Source organism: Zingiber officinale, chromosome 3B, assembly GCF_018446385.1.
Source record: "Zingiber officinale cultivar Zhangliang chromosome 3B, Zo_v1.1, whole genome shotgun sequence".
Taxonomy (NCBI): domain Eukaryota; kingdom Viridiplantae; phylum Streptophyta; class Magnoliopsida; order Zingiberales; family Zingiberaceae; genus Zingiber; species Zingiber officinale.
This window is the reverse complement of record NC_055991.1, coordinates 124356516-124384218: the sequence shown is the minus strand read 5'-3', so window position 1 is coordinate 124384218 and position 27703 is coordinate 124356516. Positions and strand designations below refer to the sequence as shown.

The following is a 27703-nucleotide window of genomic DNA, read 5'->3' as shown; positions in this document are numbered from 1 at the left end:
TGGTGGTTGTTCACATATCCAAGAAGGCCATGTGCCTCGCCACGTCAGTACTGGAAGCCAATTTTGGAAATTAATATTTAATGAAATTAATAACCTAGGTAATTTGGATCAAACGTGTTAAGTTCCGCAGGAGATCTGAGTCTAAACCTAAAAGAACAAATAGATTAAATTTTGGATCAAACGTGTTAAGTTCCGCAGGCGATCCAAGTTTAATTTAAAAGAATACATGGTAGCTAAGAAAAGGTTCAGACCTTTGTACAAAATTTTTGTACAGTGGAACCATTAGGTTTTTCGAGTAGCAACCAACAGTATCCCTCAAGTTTGGCCATTTGAATTATCCTGTAAAAAGAAATGAAGAGAAATATCCCAAGACTAGGTTTTGAATTAGTAGAGTTTTAAGAAAAAGAAATATTGACAATTCGAGTGGTGTTGCACCAACTTCGAGTATAAATCGAACAATAAAGAGTTATTTGAAGAGGTAAATTTTACCAAGTCAAATAAATTACAAAAAACTGAAATCCGAAAATAAAATAGTTCCCCAACTTGATTGGTGGTTGCACCAATTCAAAACAGAATCTTACTCTGATATCACTTGTTGGATCGAGATGCACGTGAGAGAGGAGTGAATCACGTAGTTTTCTAAAACTTTTCTTTTTAGTTTTGAAATCAAAGCATATGCAGCGAAAAATTTAAATGCAAAAACAGAAAACAAGAAAACACGACTCAGACGGTTTTACTTAGTTCGGAGCATTCGGTGACTATTACTTCAAGATCCAAGTCCGACAGACCTATGACGAGTAATCCACTAAATACCTCTTCCGGAACTGCCGGAAGAGGTGATAGAGTACAAAAAGAATAGGAACATATGTAACACGCTGCACTTTTCTTTTTGTAAAAAGTAAGTACATAATTTAACTTTGTTACCCAACACTTTCGAAGATGATCGGATTACTCGGTGTTGGACAGCTTCTAGCAGTAATAGAGTACAACAGCGTCGTAGCAGAGCAGCGACAGGAAGCTGGAGCAGTCGAAATGTCAATTGGATGCGTAGAAACTTGTATGAGAGATGTGTTTAATGGCTTAGTCGAGATGCTCTTTTATGGAGTGTGGAAAGCGCCTTCCATAGCCTTAAAGGTGTCTTCCATAGACAAAGTTTTATCCTTAAAAATGTTTCTCCTTATCATCGATGAAGTCTGATTTTATCCGACCGAAGACGCCTTCTATAAACATGAAGGCTCCTTCCAAGCTCCCGAAGGCGCTTCAGGTAATGTTCATTCGAGGCCTTTTATGCTCCCTTTGCCCTACAAAATGTGTTAATTCAACATAGAAATATTTACCCTGCAAAACAGGATTATGATAATGATAATATGATTAATTTATGGCTTACACTCTATCCTTTAGATCAGGATCTAATCAGGGTCTCAATTTAAATTTCTGAAATAGATCTAAATTGGACCGACGCCTACTGTCCCTTCAATCGAGACGTGTCCTCACTTAGTTACTCTCCTCTAATGACTTACTTTCACTTACCAAGTGTCGAGTTACCTCCTCGATGTCTAATCTGACCCACTAGGTCTTCCTTTCAACATTACATATCCGAGCTTCCTCCCGTCAGGAATCGAGCATCCCGACCTCCTGCCAGAATCTCATATTTGAACTTCACCAATCGATAATCACACATCCCAACTGAACTTCCTGCTGGTATCAGGTTCTCTTGACTCGTTAAGTTAGTCAATCTTTCACACTCAGTTATGATTTGTGTATGATTTTAATATTTATCAAACCAATTAATCCAGCTAGACCCGGACTTTCTAACAATTCCTTATTAATTTCTTATTTAATAAATTGTCACCGCTCTACAATTTTTCTTTTTAATATATAAATAATTTTAACATTCAGTATTAAGATTTAGGTCAATAAAATAATGAATTGTTTTAATCATTTTTTAAATTTTTTTCTTTTTAATTCAGGTGAAAGTTAAATATTCTTTTTATCAATCAAGGGGCGAATTACTCTTTATATTTATATATATATACTTGAAAATTTAACCTTAATCTAAAATTTTTAGAAGGTGAAGTTGTTATATCCATCATTTTTATGCATTCAAATAATAGTTAACATCCATTAGATGTTAATGATTTTGGACTTATGTGGTATATTAGGATGTTTGAACGGTAACTTTATAGTCACAATAATTATAAATTTTTTTCTTGAATTTTATAATGTCTTTGACATATATATTGGTATAATTTTGTCACATCAATAATTTAGTCCTATTTCATTGTATATCACATTTGATGGTGAAAAAAAAAATTCTAATGATGATTTTTTTTATTTAATTTTAATTCATCAAAATATATATATATATATATATATATATTAATCCAGATATTTAATTTTCTGAATCGATAATCAACCAGACTCTATAAACAATTTTCATCAACCAAATCTAGAAAATACAAATAGGTCGATATAAACATATTAGATGATCTCCAAGAGATTCAAACTCTTCAGAATTTGTCTTATCGTTTACCATCACACTACTTCAGGACTCCGATTTTATAAAAATTTACGATCAATAATTAAATAAACTCGGAAAGTACAGATCAAATACCGTAAATATTTATTTTCGTTATATCCCTAGTTGCGTGAGAAATTCATTAGTCCGTTTACCGTCGCATCACGGGACAAATTCTTATTCAAAGTCTAGAAAATGTTACATTTTTTCTCAGCATTCTGATGGGGCGGCACCCAACGCTAATCTCCTAACATCAAATTAAAGCAGTCGCGTATGTATTATTTGGAAATTGGAATAATACGCTTCGATTAAACCTGGGAGCCAAAAACAAAAACAAAAAAAAATCACAAGTTTCTGCCTGTCACATCAACTTCCATCCCAGAGCGGGCCAACTTGTCTCCCATTTCCAATAAATTTAATAAAATAAATAAAATGAATAAACAACCCTAATCCTATCTCTCCTATACCCTTTTCTTTTCATTCGTACATGGCCATTGAAAACCACACCATGACCTTCCCCTTTACATCAATCAAGCTACTACACCGTCTCCATCTCTCCCTCCTGCAACTTCCCCATCTTCTTCCTCTTTCAGTCTGAGGCGGCCATGACCAGGTGTGGTTGAAGTAAACGATCAACAGTAAAATATTTATTAGCTAGCTGATCTCCTCCTCCTCATCCTCCTACTTCCTTGCACAAGGAAGTAGGAAGTAGGAAGCTTCCACTCTCTCCTTTCGCAAACAAACTAGATCTCCTGTCCAGCCCACTATAAAAAAAACCGCTCAGATCTCTGAGAGCTGCACTGCTTGTTTGGCTCAAGCTTCTGACAGCAGATCTGCTATCCCCAGCCACCAAAGGTGAGAAATAAGTCGAATGATAATCCATATTTAATCAGTTTTTTTTTATTTTTAATATGCACGATCGATTCGGTTTAATTTTCGCCTTCATCTCTCTCTCCTCCAATTTCGAACTCCATGCACCCAACGCTTAGTTATTTGGTTATATGCATATAAAGAAAATTCTCGATCGATGGAGTTGATGCCGAAGGCGGATGAGGGCCCCAACTCGGACCTGCCGGAGCACTTCGCGGCCGAAGGCGGCCTCGTGAGCGGGGCGTCGTCGGCGTCGCCCCCGTCGTTGAGCCGGTACGAGTCGCAGAAGCGGCGGGACTGGAACACTTTCGGGCAGTACCTGAAGCACCACCGGCCGCCGCTGTCGCTGGCGCGGTGCAGCGGCGCGCACGTGCTGGAGTTCATGCGCTACCTGGACCAGTTCGGGAAGACGAAGGTGCACGTGGCGGCGTGCCCTTTCTTCGGCCACCCCTGCCCTCCGGCGCCCTGCTCCTGCCCGCTCCGCCAGGCCTGGGGCTCCCTCGACGCCCTCGTCGGCCGCCTCCGCGCCGCCTACGAAGAGAACGGCGGCCGCCAGGAAACCAACCCCTTCGGCGCCCGCGCCGTCCGTCTCTACCTCCGCGAGGTCCGGGACCTCCAGTCCAAGGCCCGCGGTGTCAGCTACGAGAAGAAGAAGCGCAAGAAGCCGCCGCGCCCGCCGCCGGAGCACCCAAATCAGCACCAACCTCCCCTTCCACCATAATCTACGTCGACGACGATTTGCGTTGATCGCTTAATTATGTTAAGCTCTAGCTACAATTATATATATTGATGCACATATATATTTAGTTTCTCGATCATCATGCCATTAGTAGGTTTTAATTTGAAACTTGGATCGACCATTTGCTCGCTGTTTAATTATATAATTAGCTACTATTTTATGATATTGGAATATTCAAACTGATCAGAGAAGATCTATCTATTAAACTAACTCGACTAGTTGAAGCTATATCTTCTTACTTCTCTCATTATTTCTTGTAATATGCTCTTTTAATACACTATCTAATGAGATAGTACTGTGTCTTTGCTTGCCTCAATTGATAATCGAAGCAAGGATTAACTCAGCTAGATTGTTTCCATATGCTTTTGTGCTTTCTTTTTTCATTTTTTCTTTTTTAGTTCCTGTTGATGAAGGAAGTAACTATAGATAGCAGTGCATGAATTGATGAGTCTGGACATTAAAAAGTGAGGTAGGAAAGTGATTGTTGTAATCGGAATCAGGAGCCCATTGCTTGAGTACAGTGTATGCAATAAGTGATAATGTAGCAAGTAACAAGGAAAAGGACTGCCACTATATTTGCTATTCCGATAAAACATAGGGAGAGGGAGAGGGAGATAGTGACCAAAAAAAGTAAAATAAAACATAGACATATCTATCTATCTGTATATGTATGTCAATTGCTTCATATGTCAATTCAGTTTCAGCTTTGTGCCTTTCACGAGGGTAAGGAATGAGGTTATTTTTGTAGTGACCTTCTATGATCCTGCAGTCAGTAACTAGAGACTACATGGTATATAGCATTTCTTTTCCTGCAAGTACTGTTGTAATTTGTCATCGATGCATTATATCTTTAGGGGGTGTTTGGTTTAGGGGAATAAGAGTGGGGAATGGGAATGAGAATCATTGATTACCATTGTTAATGTTTGGATTATAGGAATAGGAATAGGAATAAGGGAATGAATCCTTGAAATTGGGTAATAACTCATTCCCATATACCTCCCCTTCAATGAGCCATTACCCTATTTTCATCAATCAAAATATTCTCTTATTCCAAAAATACCCTTGACCTAAAACTAAAATTTTCTCCCTTAATATCAAATATCAAAATTTATTTATTTATTTTTTCTTCATATCACTTCTCTCTCCTTGTTCTCTCTCATCATATTTTCCCTCTCATCATTTTATCACACACTTTCTCTCTCCTATCACACTCTCTTTCCTCTTTTTTCTCATTACACTTTCTCTCTCATCATACTTTCTCTCTCCTCAATCTCTTCCATCACACTCTCTTCATTCTTTTTTTCATCATACTTTCTCTCTCATCATACTTTCTCTCTCATCATCTCTCCCATCACACTCACTGTTCTCTTTTTTTCTCATCATACTTTCTCTCTCATCATATTTTCTCTCTCCTCAATCTCTCTCATCACATACTCTCTCTCCAATCATTTTTTCTAATTACATTTTCTATCTCTTCATCCTCTCCCATCATAATTTCTCTCACATCATATTTTATCTCTCATCATGCTCTCTTCTATCACACTCTTTTTTTCATTTTCTCTCATCATACTTTCTCTCTCTTCATTCTTTCTCATCACATTTTCTCTCTCATCATACTTTCCCTCTCATCATTCTCTTTCATCATATTTTTTTCTCTCACATTCATCTTTCTCTCACATCTAATTTTTTTCTCCTATTTTCCTTTAAGGGTAAAAAAGGAAATATTGATTTATTCTGATAGAAAGTATGCAACTAACCAAACATTGCTTTTAAGAGTGATATCCATGCTCATACCCATTCCCATTCCACAATACAATGATTCTCATTCCGATTCCCATTCCCATGCTTATACCAAACGCCCCCTTAGTTTTTTTCCCCTTAATCTGCACGTAAAATAGTAACCACTACTGTGTACAAGAAAAGATTTACTATTCATACAATGGAGTTCTGTATGCCATGCTGTACATAGAACAAAAAAATGAAGCTTATAGTTAAGGTAATTTAAGAGGTGGAACTCCTTTTTAGTTAATTAGTTTAGGTGTATGTTTAAGGATCTATTAATATGTTGATGGGATGATGAGGATTGTGTTTATGATGATTTACTCTTATGAATGGCCAGGAGAGAGGAGAGAATCGAAACCATTTCATTTTGCTATAGAAAATAATAAAAAAATTTAATTTGCTCTTGGTTTAACTTAGTTTGGAACTAAACTATAAGCAAGGTTTCTATTAACAATGATAATAAATATAATTTTAGAATTATGTTTATTAATGAACATGGCAAATAAAAAAATCAGCCTAATTGATTTTAATGATTTATAGACTCAAAGAAAACTAAGTCGAAACTAATAATTTTATCAAATTTATAAATTGGAATCAAACTCATAAACTCATAAGCTATTTTTTAAAAAAATGAATAGGTTATTCTTTTTTATTTCTCAATTTTGGATTATAAATGCTTATTAAAATTAATTAATGTCCTGATCATTGTTAACTATTGTGTCTACTCTAAGCTACAAATATTGATATGCACCAATCAACCAAAGTTCAGATACAGCTTACTTGACAATGCCCTCATTTGTTGCTTAATATATATACTATAATCAAAATAATTAAATTAGAAAAGGAAATAAACTATTTAATCTTGTGGTGTTGACCACATTACATATATATCATGGTGGTAAAAGGTGAATACGTTCGTCCCAGTGCTCCCGTCAATCCGTCCCATGACCAACACGAAGGAGGTAAATCACGGACAGATACTAGTCTTTGGAATAGTGACTAGCACATAAGGGAAATATTTATCTCGGTTTTATCGAGATTCGAACCTCATACCTCATGATGACAATACTTCATGTGCTAGCCACTAGACCCATCCGAGGGGACGCATTACATATATATCATGGTCCTAGGGAAGGAAGAAGACTTAGAGAGGGGAAGAATTAAGATTACCATGCATGAGGTTCAAGGAAGAAGATGGATAGCGGAAGAAGAAGCATTAGGTTATGGAGGGTCTTGCATGCACGAGGGAGAAGGTAATGTCGGTCGATCCTCAAAAATATCCCAAGCTAAATTTTAAACTCAGTACTTCACCTTTGAAACTTACCAAATCAATATTTAGACAAGCTTGGTTCAACCATAGCTCGATAAGATGGTCCCTAAATCAAGCCGAGCTAAAGTCATATAGATGATGACTCAAAATATAAAATTTAAATCCAACGTAACTCCACTTACATAGATTTTAAATTCTAAAATAGCTTCTAAATCCTTTAATAAATATCCTAATAAATATCAACTAGATATTTAAATAAATAATAATTATCAAGTTTTAGATATATGAAAAAATTGGGAACCTATTACAAATAATTTTGGCAAACCATTAATGATTCAATAGCAGTAAATTTTTGAACTTGAGGGCATTTGCAACAGTAAAAAATCCTAATCATAGGTGAAATTTTTTGCTCCAAATAGTCTTATACGTGATTTTTGAACTTCAGTTGTGGTTGTCTGAGAATATTAATCTTTTAGATTGAATTTGTCTATCAATTACTGTTATATGTATATGATTATTGATCTATTATCTTTGTACAATATGCAACAAAAGCTACCTTACAATCACTTATAATGATCCACTAAGGTTTTACTGTGCAATTGCATAACTACGCATTGCCAAAGTGACGCAAATAATCTTTTTTACCCTTTAAAATCATATTTATATACAAATTTGCTATAATGGAAATTAGCCTCAAAACCATTGTCTCAAGGCTGAGGAGATAGCGCGCTGGTTCAGGTGGATGGTTTTGTTGGCGAATGATTGATACTCCGATTTGGAATGAAGCTCCTCAACTATCCTGCGCACCACCAGATGATCCAACGAAGCGTTAATGACCAAAGACTAGGGAAGGAGTCCTTGATAAGGTCCTCCGACGTTCAAGTCAGTACAATTTCTTTGCAAGTTGAAAAAGAGCAGTAGTGGATGTGCGAATGAAGGTCTCAGATGCGAGAATTGCGTACATTGTCAACAGAGAGGATCCCCTTTTTATATCACCTCCCACGATCTCTGTGACCATGAGGTGGCTTCATGCGTCAGAGTTTGTTAGGTAATTCCCCAAAGAGCTTTCGAGGAATCTTTTTGTACCCACAAATCGTACCTCTTTTGTCGTTTATAACTTAAATCTTTCTGAAGTCGTTAGAGGGAGATATCATTATAGATGAATCACCGATGAGAAACCAAATAGACTTCGGAGGAGTTTCCAAAGGAATATTCCTCAACAACTATATCAGACTGTTAAAATGTTGTCGGTTGTTTGTCTACTCAATATATCTCGGTCGGTCCGCAAGGTCGATCGTATTGTTTGTCATTGTATTAATCTACCCTGTCATATGTTAAATATTGCAGGGATCTGTTTTAATATAGTACCCACAGTGTGCCAAAACTTCATTCAAGAAATCATATAGTAGATTATGTATATTAGAGCTTTATTTTAGAGACAACATGACATTAAGTAACTAAAACTCGGTCAACCTGTGCCTGACTGAGCGAATGAGTTTTCTAAGGATAAGTGCCTTTAAGTCGTCCGATCTTTACCCGGCCGGCCGTATAAGGGAAGCCTTGTATTCGATCAGTCTTCATCCAGTTGATCTTATATTAAAAGTTATATACCACCACGTATCTTTAAGTCCGTCCAGACTTTACTTGACCGACCTTATATTAAGAACTATATATATATATATATATATATATATATATATATATATATATATATATATATATATATAAGTATTTTTGGGTCCGCCCGGGATTTGCCCAGTCGGGTGTTCGCGGAGAACTTTTATGTTTGTTCGGTCTTTATCCGGCTGATCTTATAGTTTTGTAAGGCTAAGTGTTGCTAAGCTCGACCAACCCTTTGCTCGACTTGGCTTTATTTAAATTCGGCTGATCATTAATTGACTAAACACACTACCTTTTTGTTTTCAGAATAAAATCTGAAAATCTTTTTATTCAACCAAGTTCACACCCGATTGTCCTTATCCCGACATTCTGCTGTGGAGTCGATAGGCAAGACCCGAGAATTTTGAGGCTGAACGATCGACAGAATCAAATATGGAATGGTCATCCATTTTGTCTTTGATCGTTATATCACCTTGACTTTATATACTACGTCATCTTCTGGATGTACTCGTTATAACTCATATCACCATATAACCAGATCGACACTCTTCTAATTTAAATGTGCACATCACATATCTACTAGTTATTGAACGTTATTGTTGCCTAACTTTAGGCTCCCAAACCCACTTGTTTTTGAAGTAGTGCTAATCCAAATCGTTTAAGGACGGCACAAGGTAAGATCCAATCGCACAAACTAATGACACCTTATGATGACCTGATGATTTATCAATTGTTGCATTATACCTGATCATCTATCTTTTTTAGCTTTTTTTGCCTGAGAGTCTACTATCTCTTAAGTGTCCAGTTTTTTCTAATGAAAGCATTGTTTAACCTCGTTTTCTTCTTTTGCTGCTACCTCTATTCTCTTCAACAAGTTTTCTTCTTTTGCTGCTACCTGCAGTCAGCATCATCACTCCAAAGGTTGCCCAGCTTTGAGCTGCTGCTGTTCTTCCGCTGCACAAATCGCCATTACAGTTATAGGGCTCTCTGCTTACTTATAATTGGATGTCGTAAGCTCGCTGACAGTGGAAATATTCATAAGATTGACTGGTGGTGACGTCGCCTTAATTTTGTTTGCGAATCATCAAATCTCCATACATATATAGAAGAACAACACATCATTCTTAAAAGATAACCCACATATAACGTGATTTACTTTCTTTCCTATCTAACGATATTACCAGAGAACCAATTAAGATGGTGCAGTAACAATTTTAAATCGCACTCCATTTAATTGAATATGCATAATGTATGTGATACCGAGAGGAAAATCGAGAGTTTGAGAAGATTAATAGTTTGATAGATAATGAAGAAATTGATGTCAAATAAAAGTAACCGTCTTTATTGATGAGTCCTCAAAAAAAAAAAATTAATAGAAAATAATGAGTACAGATTTTTATATGAGAATTATTAGAAAATCTAAATACTAAATTAAAAGATAAAAGATTAAATTGTCCTTAAAATTATAAACAAATAATTTTAATTATATAATCTAACATCCTTCCTCAAATTTATGATGCTACAGCTAGAAATATTGAGAGTTTGTCAGATAAAAATTGAAAACGTGAAGCGAAATGAACTTTGATAAACATATTAGCTATCTACAGTGAGGAAGGAACAAAAGGTAATGTGATAATGTTAATCTGTAGATGATGACGAGTGAAATGACTATCTATTTCAATATGCTTCGTTCTCTCATGAAAAAATTGTATTGCGCGCAATCTGAATGACATTCTGATTATCACAATGAAGAGCAGTAGGTTTCTGAAGAAAAATTCTCATATATGCAAGCGAGCAACGTAGTCAAACAATCTCACAAGTAGTGGTAGCCATGACACGATACTCATCTTCTGTGGAAGATCTCGAAATAACATCTTGCTTCTTACTTTTTCAAGAGATAAAAGAATCTCCAAGAAAAATACAAAAGTCAGTGGTCGACTTACAATTTGTAAGATCACCCACCCAATCAACATCAGAGTATGCACAGAGCTCTAATGAGGAAGTAGAAGGGAATAAGAGATTCTGAAACTGAGTTCCCCAAAGATATCGAAAAATGCGAAGAACAATAGCTCAATGAACTGTGGTGGTTGCAGTGACAAACTGACTAACCACATGTACGACATACGCAATATCAGGACGAGTCACAGTAAGATAAGTTTCCCACAACTGTACAGTAGAGGTTAGGATCTAGCAAAGGAGAATCATCTGATGGAGAGTACCTAGCATTAGTCTTAAGGAGAGTATCAACTATCCTGTTGTCAGTGAAATGTGCACGCTCAAATAGATCAACTATGTACTTTGACTGAGACAAGAGATAACCTTTAGGTGAAGAGGTGATTTCAATCCCCAGAAAATAGCATAGTAAACCCAAGCCTTTCATAGCGAAACAACGAGCTAATTCAAACTTCAAAGACTCAATTCCATCAAAATCATCACCAGTAATTATCATATCATCCATATATAAAGATTAAAGTATATAACATGTATATGTGTACTTGATAAATAAAGTTGAATCAGGATTACTGGAATGAAAACCAAGTGAGGTAACCACCGTGGAGAACTTGTCAAACCAAGCACGTTGTGCTTGTTTGAGTCCATAGAGAGCTTTGCGAAGCTTGCAAACTTCACCAGATCGGTGAGCAACTCCAGGAGGAGGCACCATATACACTTCTTCTTAAATATCGTCATTCAAGAAAGCATTTTTGACATCCATCTGAGATATCTTCCATTGACGAACGTAGGCAACAACAATTAACATACGAACAGTGGTCATTTTAGCAACAGGGGTAAAAGTTTCCTCATAATCCATGTCATACTCCTGAGAGAAACCTTTAGCAACAAGACGATCTTTGTACCGTTTGATAGAACCTTCAGATTTAGTTTTGATCTTATAGACCCAACGAGAACCAATGGCACGTTTCCATGGTGGCAGAGGTATCAAATCCTAAGTATGAGTATGATGCAGAGCAGTTAATTCCTCGTCCATAGCAATCTGTCAAAGAGAATTACCAACAGCTTTTCTATAGGACAAAGACTCAGAAAGATGATGAATAGATGCAACAAAAGAGGCAAAGGAAGTAAAATAACAAGAATAAGAAAAATCAGGTAGTTTAGTAGACTTACGAAGACATGTAGACCGACGAATAGGATTGCCCACAATCTCTGGAGGTGAAGGAATAGTCGTAGGAGGGGGAGGCGGAGGTGGAGGAGATGTCTCGAGAATATCAGATTCAGTGAAGCCATCATGTGGAAGAGTAGCTGTGGGGGAGGCTTCATCGATGTCGGTACTGAAGGGATCAATGCAAATAAGATCTGCATGAGTCATGTCATGTGATAGAAGAGGTATGGAGAAAAAAGGAATATGCTCAAGAAACACAACATGACGAGAAATATATAATTTTTTACTAACTGGATCAAAACAACAATATTCCTTTTGACCAACACCATAAACAAGGAAGACACACAAAGCAGACTAAGAGGACAACTTATCACGCTCAACATGTGGTCGGAGAACAAAACATGTACAACCAAAAACACATAAAGAGGAATAATCAGGAGCATGACCATATGGTTTTTGAAAAGAAGACAACCCCAAATTGTGAGAAGTTGGAATCCTATTAATTACATAAGTAGCAGTAAGAATTGTTTTCCCCCAAAAAATACTAAAAACATCTACAGATAATAAGAATGAACGGGTTGTCTCAACAAAATGCCTATGTTTTCTCTCTGCAACCCCATTTTGTTTAGGTGTTTCTCGACACGATGTTTGATGTGTAGTACTTTTTGATGCAAGTAAATGAGAAAAATTATTGGAAGTGTATTCGCTCCCCAAATCACAACAAAAACACTTGATAACTGTTAAATGTTGAGTTTTGACAAGAGCTTTAAAGTTATTAAAAATAGTAAAATAATCAGATCTATGTTTCATAAGATAAACCCAAGTATAGCGAGTGCAATCATCAATAAAAGAAACATAATATCTTGATCCCCTTTTGTAGTAAAAGGAGAAGATCCCCACATATCAGAATGAACAAGATCAAAAGAATTAGGAGAAAAAGATAGATTTTTATTAAAATGTAATACAGAAAATTTTACCAGTTTACAACCACTACAATCTGAAATATCATGACTTTTTAAAGGTCCTAATACTCTAGATGAAGCTAAAAATTATAAACGAGAAGCTGAAAAATGACTTAGACGAGTATGCCACAAGTAAAAATCAGAAGAAGAATGACTCAATCGGAAAGATGACAAATCGACACTAGAAGCTGCAACATCTGGTACTTGAAGTTTATCCATGACATACAGTCCCCCTTGCCTACGGTCTATCCCAATCACCTTCTGAGATCGCGGGTCCTGCACATAACAATTGGATGAAAAAAAAGATATTAAATATTCAGACTTATACAATTGACTAACAGAAATAAGATTAAGTGTAAGGCTAGGAATATAATAAACATCAGGAAGAGACAAGAAAGTTGTGGCAACATAACCAACACTTAATAATGACATTGGAGTACCATCAGTCGTCATAACTGATAAAGATGAATTAGAAGACAAGGAGATAAAAGATGATAAGTTAGGTGACATATGATGAGAGGCTCCAGAATCTAAGATCCATAAAGAGGAAGATATACCTGATGTACCGGAAGATAACAAACCTATATGAGAAGAAGCAGACATGGTAGAGGGCTATGAAGTAAGGAATTATTAAAACTGCTCAAGCATATAAGGATCTAAAGAGGGGGCAACCACTGCATTATTAGACTGAGATAATCCATTTGGCGATTGTTGTGGTTGATTATCAGATTTTCATGAAGCATTCTGATGTAGCAATGGTGGTTGTTGAGGTTGTTGTTGCTGATATTGCGGTTGTGGTGGTCGTTTTTGTTGCTACGGTAGTTTATCTTTGTTTAACAATAATGGACATTGAGACTTCCAATGTCCTTTTTCTTTACAATAAGCACACTCATCAATAGAAACCTTCGAATTCGACCTACTTTGATTATGCGGCATAGACCGCTGTGGTGCTGCAAAAACAGATGACGTAGATGGTGCAATATTTTTCTTATCAACCTGAGACTTAAGATGAATCTCCTCAGCTAGCAATTCATGTACTACTGAATCAACGAAAGGGAGAGAACTACGATGCAAAATTGTTCCACGAAATCCTTCAAAGTCATCACAAAGAGCCATCAAGAATTGGACCAGACGTTGCTCTTCTCTACGAGTGACATAAGCTGGGAATGCTCGCAATTCTGAGGATTTTGTGAGTGCTAACTGGTCTCATAGTTCCGACATAGCAGAATAAAAATCTTGGATCCCCGTATCTTGCTGTCGAAGTGCACGTATATCTACTTCTAATTGATATTGTTTGGCAAAATTAGACTGCGTGTATAATCTTGTCAGATGATCCCAAACCTCTTTGGTTGTCTCGTACTTGGCTAATTGAGCACCAATGGAGTGTGAAAAAGAATTATTGATCCATGTAATAATCTTCGCATTATCAGTCTCCCAAACATCCAACGACTTTGCATAATCATCAGCATTAATGTTCGTAGGTTGAACTCGCACACCTGAAACATATCCCCACATAGATTTTCCTCGTAAAAAAATTTTCATAACATATCCCCAATACAAATAATTCTTTCCATCCAATTAGACACTGATTGATTGAAGCGAATCTTCTGTACGGCCACTCATGATGACAGAATAAATTGTGTTCACGAATAAACGAACACCAAACAAAATCAAGTATTGCGAAAACAAAAGAACCCCAATCAAAACTATACGGTTACACCAAAAAAACTGTGGATCGAATTAACAGTTCTTCAATCTGATAATAAAAAACATAGAGATGAAAGCTCTGATACCATTTAGAAATTGATGCCAAAGAAAAGTAGTCGTCTTTATTGATGAATTCAAAAAAAAGGTTAATAGAAAATAAAGAGTACAAAGTCTTATATAGAGAATTATCAGAAAACCTAAACCCTAAATTAAAAGGTAAAAGACTAAATTGTCCTCAAGGCTATAAATAAATAATTCTAATTATATAATCTAACAAGATCAATCCGATTGCCTCCCATCGGGCTATCTGAAACAAGAAACGGAGCCATCTAATCGGTCCACCAAACTCCAGGGGTTTAGTTCCCTGACAACTTGCTCTTTTCCAGTTCTTTCAATCGGCCAACCTAACTCTAAAGACTTATCTCCCCTGACAACTTGCTCTGCTTTGCTCAGTCAGTTGCGTTTTCTCGATCAGTCCACTTGACTCTTAGGTTTAGCTCCTCCAACAACTTGCTTCGCTCAGTCAGTTCAATTTTCGCAGTTCTTCTAGTCAATTCACCCAATTTTAGGGGCTTAGATCCCTCAACACCATGTCCTGCTCAGCTCTATTCTATTTCGTCAATCCAACTCCAGAAGCTCAGCTTTCCTCGACTTCTTCATATGGATCTCTCTGATCTAATTCTTCTTTTACTTAATGGGCATGACCCTTAGATCCAATATACCTCTATCCCGTTGATTGACACTATAAATGCTATAAGTACGAGGATTGTCAGAGCACGTGTAGCAATATGATTATACAACATACAAGTATGGGTGATACCATATATTGAGATTTAGTGATGAAATATTTTTTTACTATAACACGACATCCAATTAATGAGAGAATATCATTTCGACAGTATTATAAAAAGAGCTCATATCAATGGATCAAGGTACTCAAATGCATACATACATAGAGTTGTCAAATGGGCCAACCCGTCCCACCGCAAATGCATACATACAGCTGTCAAACGGGCCAACTCGTGGTGGGACGGGTTGGCCCGTGGTGGGCTAGTTATTTGGTGAGGCAAGGTGAGATGATCCGCCATCTCGACGGATTGGGAAACCTAATCCAATCCAAGACGGATTGTGGGGTAGGCGAGTCAACCCGCAGGCTCATCAAATTTTTTTAAAAAATTTTTAAACAAAGTTTAATATTTTCAATGTTTTCCTTCAAAAAGATGTTATCAATCAAATATGTCTAGAAATAAATATTTTAACATAGATGGTACACATATTTGATGAAAAGTATTATTTTTTATTTTAAAATTATAATAAAAATAATAAATTAATATAAAATTTATCTTATATGTATTTCTCAACTCACGGGTCAATCCAAACTCATTGCAAGTCGACTCGCACGGGTTGTGGGCTTAGGTAGATTGGTCCGTGATAGACTTAGGTTAATAAAATTTCAACGTAAATTACTTAAATTATTTGATAGAGTAGATTAATTCGATAACTCCAACCATTTACTTAAATTGTTTGATAAAGTAGATTAATTCAATAACTCCAACCTAAATTGATGAATCTATACATGCATATGCCTCTATTTTCATCATTCATCTTTATTTCTCTCCTGTCAAATAATTGAATCAGGCTACCCGGCCTTTATTTCTCTTGGTCTTTTTTTTCTCTTTCCTCCATCTTGTAGGAACAGTGAATATCCTAAGCGACCCCATGATAGATGACTTTGATCAATGCTGACTATAGTTCATCGGTGACTCGTTCATCAACCATCTAAGAGAGTCAGTACGGTTATGACTTATTAGGCACGACTTACAAGGCACATCGAGACACAAATTAATGCTGTTGGAATGCGGTGCCACGTTGAAGACACCATTCGAGTTAGCAACATTAATGGTGCGCAATCATCCCTGCAGGCCTAGGAAGGTTTGACAACACATTCCCGACAACTTAACCTTAAATCCAGTCTTTCAAACGTTGATCTTTTTCGAAATTTTGTTATCAGTTATGAGCTAACGACCATAAGGCTGTGAAGACTTAACATTAATGTTTCAGTTAATCATTACCGACTAGAATTGAATTCTGGTAAAATTTTATGGACTAGACAAAGTCAATTGTGCATGACAACGTAGCAGTCACAATGCTAAAAATACAGGGTATCATCGAGAAAATAGAAAAACTCTGTTACTTCCAATCGCAATAAAGCCAAGCCAACAAATACTTCTATTTGTTCCTTAAAAAATATTTATTTAATTTATTATTTTTAAAATAATAATAAGCATACAAGTTCAATCATATATATTCTCTTCCATTCTGTTCCAAGTGCTTCAATGGGTATTGATACAGTATATTATGATTGATCTTGAAGATAATATATGATCGATAGTTAAGATGATATGATAGTCAAAATTAAAATATATATATCTAAATAGACCACTTTCAATGGGACTCAGTTTTCTACTTCTCATGGACATAACTCCTAATATAAACTCGATCGGTCCTAGAGTCGGTCAGATCTCCGTGACTCAATTTCCTAGTTCTCATGGACATGATGTAAGTATCCCGAGATAGTTTTGATGTAGTCAACCAAGTTAAGTTAAGTTCTGTATATGTTTGATACCTTGTGTCTAAATGTACAGAAACTTAGGAGCATAGGAAAATAAACGAAAGACGCAGCTAACGAGAATAATGGCACAGGACAGAGTCGATCGGCTCGGTGCGTCCGAGGGACGAGGTGCTACGAAAGAGTATATTGGCAGACGAGAAGAAAATGCGCGGTGTTTCGGAGGGGCGAGAAGTCGGAGAGGAAAATTGCTTGAGAAGAAGGTCGAAAAATGGGTTCGCGTAAGTCCTATTCCGGATGGCCGAAATCACTCAAGCGAACGCAGTCAGAATGTAGGAGAAACGAGCAGTCAACAGAGGTTGACTGCTCAGGCGCTGGAGCATCTCCAGGTGCCCGAATGCTCCGAGCGCCCGAATTGCTCCGAGCACCCAAACCCTCTGAAGCATGTCAGAGGCACCTCCCTTGACGAGGCTTCGAATGGGTCGCGTTAGCACAGTCCGAGCGCCCGGAGAGGTTTGGGCACCTGGAGAAAAAAAGGTTGACCCATTGCAAACCGTTGAGAATGCTCGGAGTAGATAAGGTTGATCCATTGCGAGCTGTTAAGAACCATTGCAACATGTATAAAGTTTTATCCACGCTCAGGCGCCTGGAGTTGTCACGTTAGCAAACGGTCAGATTTGCCAAGCAGGTTATAAATCGAATCCTGATCTCAGTAGTAGAGAACAACACTTGTACTAGAATTGCTTTTCTATTTTACTACTTTAATTATGAGCTGTCAACGTTGTAAGAGACTACTCCGCCCGAAGAAGAATTCTAGTGAGTTTTTCATAGTCTTGGATTAGCAATCTTCTGATTGCAAACCGAGTAAATTATGTGCCTTTTTTCTTCATTAATTAGTTTATTTTAATTAATTCTTTTACAAGCAAGTGTTTCTCTAATTTAGTTTGAAAAAGATGAGAAAATTTTGATTTTTATTTTCAAGGCAATTCACCTGCTTTTGTTGGCCACACTGGTCCAACGAGTGGTATAAGAGCCAGAACACTTCAGAAGGATTAACTGTCATCTGAAGCACAAGAAATAGTTGGATCCAACATCTATCCATCAAAATTCGAGAGAGATTTCATGACGTGAAAAAAAACGTATGGAGGTATTCTTCAAAACTGTCTTTGAGATTTTGTTAATTATAAAGTATAGTTTTGTAGCACCTAAGGATCAGCACGGAGTCGATAAAGAAGAGTATACGTGGATGAAAAAGGAACAAGTCAATTTCGTGGCTAATGGAAAAGCAAAATTTTATCTGCTTAGTGTTCTTCCACCACAGGAGGTCAGCCAGATCGGAAGCTATAATTCCGGTAAAGATCTTTAGCAAAAATTTCTGAAATTTCACGAAGGTACTTCAGAAGCCAAATTAACAAGACAGAACATCATCCAAAGCCAACTGACGAACCTCCAAATGAATAAGGGAGAAAAGTTAGCCCAACTCCAAGCCAGGATCAAAGAACTGATCACCCAACTCAATAATCTTGGAGAATCAATAACGAATCGAGATTCTATCCGGTACGCACTCAACGCTTTTTCAAGAACTTCAGAGTGGCCAGACGTAGTAGATGCATACTATATTTCTAAGGACCTCGAGGCAAGTACGCTTGAAAATCTATTTTTTTACTTTCGAACTTCATGAGCCTCGATGTACAAATACTTAAGAAACAGAAAAGTTGAACAACGTTGCCCTAAAAGCCAAGAAGGACGAATATGATGTCGATACTTCCCTCGACGATGACGAAATAACATTTATGGTAAGGAAATTTAAGAAATTTTTTAGATCTAAAAAATTTAATCAAGTGCAAGCCAAGAAAAGAAAAGCAAGGAAGGTAAGATGCTATAACTGCTATGAAGAGGAGCACATCAAGGATGACTGCTCAGAGCTGAAAAAGAAAGACAACTAGAAAGAGCCAAGCACAATAAAGTACAAGACATTGAAGGAAACTTGGGACAAGACGTTATCAGAATCTAAATTAGAGGAATATTTTGGACTAGCACTAATAGCAAGTAACCAAGAGGAGAGCGTAGATAAAGGGAGAGCCACAACGGAAGAGAGCAGTAGTTAGGAGGACATAACGAACTTCAAATTGAATTTGGTAAGTGAGGTATGTCTACTACCTCCTGACGCATTATATTCAAGTATTAAATCTATGACTAGATCGTTATATAAGCTTAATGTTAGGACCAAAAGTAGCTAGAGGGGGGGTGAATAGCTCGTCGCGTGCTCGTCGCTCGGCGTGGCTTGTTTCTTCAAGGATATGCAGCGGAAAATAACAGAAACAAACACACAACGCTAACAAAGTTGGTTTACTTGGTATCCACCTCACAAGAGGTGACTAATCCAAGGATCCACACCACGCACGCACCCTCCACTATGAAAACACTCCTTTTCGGTAACTACCGAGGGCGGAGAAGCCCTACAAGACTCTCAGTACAAGAAGAAAGGAAAGGGAAACTAAATACAAGCGCAAAGCTTACAATGAGTACAGAAAACCCTAACCCTAGCTTCTCTTCTTGCCTTTGATCCGCCTCTTAACTTGGAAAGCTTCCAAGATCCTTCAAGAACTGGCGATCTGATCTTTGAGAGCGCTGTGGAGATGTTGGCGAAAGATCTGGAGTGAATCGGTGAAGTCCTGCCGAAGGAATCGTGCGCCTGCGGCCTTTATCGACGCCAACGGTCGGATCCCGATCGATTCGAATGTTCCCAATCGATCGGGGAGGCTTTGGATCGATTCACGGATCGATCCAGAGCGCCTCTGTGCTCTGGGAAAAATGCCTGGATCGATCCATGGATCGATCCAGCGCTTATCGCGCGAAGCAGCCGCGTCCCAATCGATCCACTGATCGATTGGGACATCTGGATCGATCCACGGATCGATCCAGATGCTCTCTGTTCGCTAGGAAAGGCTTGGATCGATCCACTGATCGATCCAGTACTTGGTTTTTGCCCAAAACCAAGTCCCAAGCCTACCAAACCAACACCCGGTCAACCTTGACCCGTTGGTACATCATGCCTAGCATCTGGTCACTCCTTTGACCTGCTAGGACTTCCCACCAAGTGTCTGGTCAATCCCTTTGACCCACTTGGACTTTTCTAGTCGTGCCAAGTATCCGGTCACTCCCTTGACCTACTTGGACTTCCACCAGATGTCTGGTCAACCTTGACCCATCTGGATTTCCTCATGCCAAGTATCCAGTCAATCCTTTGACCTACTTGGACTTCCCAACACCAGATGTCCGATCATCCTTGATCCATCTGAATTTTCCCTTGCCTGGCTTCACTCACCAGGACTTTCACCTAGTTTCACTCACTAGGGTTTTCCATCTGCCTAGCTTCACTCACTAGGACTTTCCATCTGCCTAGCTTCACTCACTAGGACTTTCCATCTGCCTAGCTTCACTCACTAGGACTTCCACCTAGTTTCACTCACTAGGGTTTTCCATCTGCCTAGCTTCACTCACTATGACTTTCCATCTGCCTAGCTTCACTCACTAGGACTTTCCATCTGCCTAGCTTCACTCACTAGGACTTCCCAGTCAAGTATCCGGTCACTCCCTTGACCTACTTGACTCTTCTTCAATCAATATCTTATTGTCAAACATCTAAACTCAAACCAAGACTCAGCTTGGTCAACCAGGTCAACCTTGACCTGAGGGATGTTGCACCAACAATCTCCCCCTTTTTGATGTTTGACAATACCACAATAACACTTACAACACCACATGTAAGTTAAGCTAATCCCATAGCCTCATTCTTCATGCCACTGGGTAATGAACACATAAGTTAGACTCTTCATTCTCCCCCTAAGAGGGCAAACTCCCTCTAGGTAATGAAAGCCTAACTTACTCCCATTCACAAGTCCTTTCATTCTCCCCCTATTGGCACACATCAAACCCCCTATTGATAAAACACATCAACCCATCTTTGGGCACACATCAACCCATGCCCCAATTTTGGGTATACATCAACAAATCCATTTGTTGACAACTCTCCCCCTGAAGAGTTGCTCATCGTTGTTCACAACATCACTCGTTGTGATCAACACGACAATGAAGGTCCCATACCCTTCATTTTTCCTTAATTTCTCCCTCAATGTAGACAAATACCCAACCTTGAGCATTTTCTAACCACTTGAGTTTCCACTTGAAATAATGAGGATATCCACTCCCCATTTCAAGTTCAAAAGCTCGTCCATGAGCATTTTCTTTAAAGAAGGTTAACCCCCTTCCAAGGTTCATGAAAAATAATTTCATGCCTTTAAAGAGTCCCTCCCCCTAAAGACATGGTGGTAACTTCTGTCATTGCACCAACAATGACTTGGAATCCCTAAACCTTTAGGAAACCCTGATTTAGAAGTTTTGAGGTTCAAATGTTCAAAATTTGAAACAAACCTCAACCTAAACTTCAATAAAGTCTTCCTTAACCATTCCATCCTTGTTTTCAACACGAAAACACCCTTTTTATGTATACAAATGTATTTTAAGGGTTTGGAATGGTCACATAGACTCAACATGGTTCAAAGATACTGAAATCAGGCCTTCCCAGCCAAAATCAGCAACTTGGATCGATTGGAGTTGGGTTCCAATCGATTGAACCTGTCTGAATCGATCCACTGATCGATTCAGGCCTTGTGGATCGATCGGCTGATCGATCCAGCGAGCTACTGCTCGCGAGAGTTGCCTTATGAATCGATCCACGGATCGATTCAGGCACTCCAATCGATCCATGGATCGATCAGAGCTCTGATAGTTGCTGAAATTCCATTTCAGTCAACTTCAGAAACCCCTAGAAAATTCTACAAAAATCCAAAAATTATGAAATTTCGTGTAGACATTATTTAGGGCATACTTAATCATGGAAAAATAGCTTTCTATGAAAATACTTTATATTTTCAAAGATTGACACAAACTTGAAAACTTGCAAAAACTTTAGCGTTTTCTTCAAGTTTGTGTCTAACTATTCAATGGTGATTACTATCAAAAGATAGTCTTCACCAAAGTTTTCCAAAAACATTTTAAAAACATTTTCAAAACCAATATCCCATCATGTTCCTTGGGCATAATGCACATGACTTGTACATTAGCTTTCCCAATGATGGGAAAACACATAACTATGTGTTTTGATGAACTTAAAAACTCAAATGAATGCACTAAATCAACATCTTGAGCTTTGTTCATCATCCTAACATCTCACTTGTATCTAATGTGCACTAAAGCACATACAAGTCACCTTATAGTTTTTGTGAGATGTAGATTTTGGTTTTGCCCTAATCTAGGGATCATGCATATCTATCTAGGCATTCTAGAGATATTAGACATCCACCTAGGATGTCACTTGTCAATAATTGTTGTTGAACGCCATTTGTCCTTAATTACAAGGAAATAAACTAATGCATGATAATGTTATGGCATACATCAAAATAAAATAACTTTCAAAAGAAAGATTCATATAACTACATGATGTATGAATGTCATGACATGGTATTTTTTGGATTTTGCATAATAAAGCATGAATGCAAAAATAGACATGATGTCATGGCATATGATGGGCAAACAATCATGGCAAGATTTAGCATAAATAATGTATTCCTAGATTAACTATCTAAGTATCCTTAAAATCTTAGCTGAACTTACAACTTAAACCTAGATTGCCCTAAAGCGCTTTAAGAAAATGCCAAAGCCTAAATTGGCATTTCTAATTTCCTTGATTAATGTATGCCAATTGAAAGTAAGCATATCCTCAAATGTTGGCATATTTCATTTTTCCACAAGGGTAGCACTATTAAATTAAGGCCCGGATTGCCTTAAATTTCCTAAGAACATACCAAAATCCCAACTTGATAGTTCTTATGAATTTCTCAATATGTGCCATTTAAGACTAAAATCAATTCTTCCACCATTAGGCACATTTTACTCTTTCAAGGAGTAAATAATAATTCCATTTCATTTTCAAAGGTTAACAAAAACCTTGAAAATGCTCCTTGAGTGTCAATTTCCTCAAAGTTGGGTTAACTACCCTTCTAATCGGAGTTGACACTCTCTAACCCATCTATGGGGTAGAGAAGATGCTCCTAGGAACCCAACACCTATTGGTGCTCCTTGGATGCTCTAGGTATTCACTAGGGATAACTTCCCTAGATACCTTCCTAGTGACCTTGTTTGGCTTCTTGGATGCCTTGGTCACACTTTCTAGGTCAACTCTAGGGATAGCCTCCCTTGTGACCTTGTTTGTGACTTTCTTAGACTTCTTAGAAGCCTTAGTCACATTTATTGCAAAAATACTCTTAGGGATGACTTCCCTAGTATTTTTGGCTTGACCACTAAACCTAGGGTTTGTTCCATAACTATATGGAACTCTATGGTAAGTGGGCACATCCTTCTTAGCCTTTGGTTTGTATCCCAAACCTCTATGGCCATTTGATGGCTTTTGTACCCCTAAACCTAGGTTATGCTCTTTTTGCCCTAATAGGATATTTTCCATCCTTTTTAGGGTCTTTTCCATTTTATCAAGTCTTGACCTCAAGACTTGATTTTCCATCACTAAGTCCTTAGTTTTTGTTTTCCATTAAGTTCATGAGCATTTTTGTTTCTAGGCTTGTAGCTACAATCCTTAGAGTTCTTGCCTAGACTTTTACCTACATTCCTAGCCTTAGGTGTAGTAGTTTTGGCATGTAGGGCCACATGCTTTTCCTTAAAGCCCTCATGCTTCCTATTCTTATGGTAAATCGCATTAAAATGATAAAAGTTAGAACTATCATGCTTTTTACCATAATGTAAAGGGGTAGGCTCAATAAATGTTACCTTCTTCTTTACCTTGGAGGCTCCCCCTTGACTAATGCCTCCTTGAGCCTTGACCATCTTCTTCCCCTTGGGGCATTGACTTCGGTAATGTCCTTTTTGGTTGCAAGAAAAACACACAATGTGCTCCTTGCTCCTTTTTGTTCCGGGGATGGTCTCCTTGGGCTTCTCCTTACCCTTTTGTGCCACTTGGTCCTTCTTCTTGGCCAAGTTGGGACACTTGCTCTTGTAGTGCCCACTTTCCCTACACTCAAAACATATTATATGATTTTTATTTTTAATTGAAACATTTATACCTTCTTGTGTAGGGATGGCACTTCCTCCTCCATTTGCTATTTCTTGAATTTCGGAGGTGGCACCACCTTCTTCTTCTTCACTTGACCCGGATGTCGAAGCTTCTCCTTCTTCTTGATCCGGCGTCACCAAGGATTGCTCCCCCTCAATCCTAGAGGTGGAGGCTTCATCATCTTGAACATGAAACAAGGAGTATGCTCCCTCCTTGTTCCCTTCGTTGCATTCCCTTGAGGATGAAGCTTCTTGGATTTCCTCTTCTTCGGAGGTTGAGCATCTCTCAACCTCGGAGTCCTCCTCTTGGTCTTGCTCCAAAGAGTCACCCTCTCTGGATTCTTCATGATCTTGTACAGTGGAGGTGATCTCTTCATGAAGCTTGTCCAATTTGCTCCATAATTCCTTTGCATCTTCAAATTCTCCAATTTTGCAAAGGATGGTGCTTGGCAATAAATTGACCAAAAGCTTGGTCACTTTGTCATTAGCCTCGCACCTTTGGACTTGCTCTTGGCTCCACTTGCTCCTCTTGAGAACTTTACCCATTGAATTTCTTGGAGCCTTGAAGCCTTCCATTAGAGCAAACCATTGCTCTATCTCCATCATAAGAAAATTTTCGATTCTTGATTTCCAAGAATCGAAACTCGTAGAAGTGTATGGTGGAGCCACCCTTGTGTCAAATCCAAGTCCATCTTGGAATTGCATCTTGAAGTTGAGCTTGATAAAGTCTTGAACTTGAAGAATTTGCTCCAACTTCTTCACCCACTAGCTTTTCTTGTTATGCTTGACCCTTCCGGCGATGATTCCGGTGAAGAGCGGCCTCGCTCTGATACCACTTGTTAGGACCAAAAGTAGATAGAGGGGGGGGGTGAATAGCTCGTCGCGTGCTCGTCGCTCGGCGTGGCTTGTTTCTTCAAGGATATGCAGCGGAAAATAACAGAAACAAACACACAACGCTAACAAGGTTGGTTTACTTGGTATCCACCTCACAAGAGATGACTAATCCAAGGATCCACACCACGCACGCACCCTCCACTATGAAAACACTCCTTTTCGGTAACTACCGAGGGCGGAGAAGCCCTACAAGATTCTCAGTACAAGAAGAAAGGAAAGGGAAACTAAATACAAGCGCAAAGCTTACAATGAGTACAGAAAACCCTAACCCTAGCTTCTCTTCTTGCCTTTGATCCGCCTCTTGACTTGGAAAGCTTCCAAGATCCTTCAAGAACTGGCGATCTGATCTTTGAGAGCGCTGTGGAGATGTTGGCGAAAGATCTGGAGTGAATCGGTGAAGTCCTGCCGAAGGAATCGTGCGCCTGCGACCTTTATCGACGCCAACGGTCGGATCCCGATCGATTCGAATGTTCCCAATCGATCGGGGAGGCTTTGGATCAATTCACGGATCGATCCAGAGCACCTCTGTGCTCTGGGAAAAATGCCTGGATCGATCCATGGATCGCGCGAAGCAGCCGCGTCCCAATCGATCCACTGATCGATTGGGACATCTGGATCGATCCACGGATCGATCCAGAGGCTCTCTGTTCGCTAGGAAAGGCTTGGATCGATCCACTGATCGATCCAGTACTTGGTTTTTGCCCAAAACCAAGTCCCAAGCCTACCAAACCAACACCCGGTCAACCTTGACCCGTTGGTACATCATGCCTAGCATCTGGTCACTCCTTTGACCTGCTAGGACTTCCCACCAAGTGTCTGGTCAATCCCTTTGACCCACTTGGACTTTTCTAGTCGTGCCAAGTATCCGGTCACTCCCTTGACCTACTTGGACTTCCACCAGATGTCTGGTCACCCTTGACCCATCTGGATTTCCTCATGCCAAGTATCCAGTCAATCCTTTGACCTACTTGGACTTCCCAACACCAGATGTCCGATCATCCTTGATCCATCTGAATTTTCCCTTGCCTGGCTTCACTCACCAGGACTTTCACCTAGTTTCACTCACTAGGGTTTTCCATCTGCCTAGCTTCACTCACTAGGACTTTCCATCTGCCTAGCTTCACTCACTAGGACTTTCCATCTGCCTAACTTCACTCACTAGGACTTCCACCTAGTTTCACTCACTAGGGTTTTCCATCTGCCTAGCTTCACTCACTAGGACTTTCCATCTGCCTAGCTTCACTCACTAGGACTTCCCAGTCAAGTATCCGGTCACTCCCTTGACCTACTTGACTCTTCTTCAATCAATATCTTATTGTCAAACATCTAAACTCAAACCAAGACTCAGCTTGGTCAACCAGGTCAACCTTGACCTGAGGGATGTTGCACCAACACTTAAGTCTAAAAATACTAATTTGAAAAATGAAGTTTTAGAATTGAAAATAATCTTAGCAAATACATGTCCTTTAGAAATGTATAATAATAAAAAATTGAAGGACCAAATTTAAAAATGAAAAAATTCTGCATGTGTTAATCCTTATACTTCAAGAAATTATAGAAATTTAAATTAGTACCTTAAATATCATAAGTGTCAAATTAGAAAAGTATTATAAAAATATGTACCCAAGAAATTTCTTATTAATCCTGTAAGTAAAATTTTATTTTGGGTTCCCAAATCTTACTTAGTATAATAAATGATTATGAATGTTTTAAATTTAGAAATATTAATTTTATTTGTAAAATTAAGTTCAATACAACTATTCATATTTATTGTTGAATTTTTTTTCCTTGTTACTAGATTGAATAAACACTTAGTAAAATTTTTTTTAGAAATTTTCATTGATTAAATAATTTGTTATAGATTTTTTATTAAAAAATCAAATTTAAAATTTAAAATTTTCTAGAGATATATTCTGAAAATCCTGACTTTTTAGAGAAATATCGTTATATTTTAAACACTTATAAAAATCAGCCTGATTTTTAGGTTAGTAAAATTATTTTTAAAAATAATTTTATCCGTTTAAATTATTTATTTTTATTGTTTTTGTTATAAATTATTATCTAAATTTTTTTATAGTGATTGTATTATTTAATTTCAATTTGAAAATATTTTTTAAAAAAATTTCTAATAAATAATAAATTTTCTAAGGATTATTTACAGAAAAAATTATTCTTAAAACTAAAAATCTCAAAAAAAATAATTTAATTTTAATTTTTCATTATCTACCCATTCTATTCCCAATGCTTAAAAAATTTGGGAGATTTGTTTGGATAAAAATTTATTGTTAAAATTTTATCTTGCAAAAAATATGTTTTTATGTAAAATAATTTATTTATGATAAAATATTTTTAAAAAATTATGAAGATTTTTATGCATATTCATATACTACTGTTGAATTTTTAGAAAAAATTTTAAAATTTTTTGAAGTGTTAAATTTATTTTTAAATTAAAATTGACAATTACGATTATTAAATTTTGAAAATTCAAATTTTAGAAAAAAAAATTTGTAAAAAGAATTTTTCACTTCC

At 37.7% G+C, this 27703-nt stretch overlaps 1 protein-coding gene across 1 annotated transcript; it reads left to right on the top strand.

Moving 5' to 3' along the window:
• The first annotated feature begins 3003 nt into the window (after positions 1 to 3003).
• Positions 3004 to 4355, top strand: LOC121967574 (protein G1-like5). Its single transcript, XM_042517882.1, has 2 exons — positions 3004 to 3373; positions 3532 to 4355. Exon 2 carries the CDS (start codon positions 3546 to 3548, stop codon positions 4107 to 4109), a length of 564 nt encoding a protein of 187 aa, XP_042373816.1. The 5' UTR covers positions 3004 to 3373; positions 3532 to 3545; the 3' UTR covers positions 4110 to 4355.
• Positions 4356 to 27703: the final 23348 nt, after the last annotated feature.

Bases quoted from the DNA above. Each gene is read 5' to 3' on its own strand.
- LOC121967574 (XM_042517882.1), top strand. From the start codon at position 3,546: ATGGAGTTGATGCCGAAGGCGGATGAGGGCCCCAACTCGGACCTGCCG.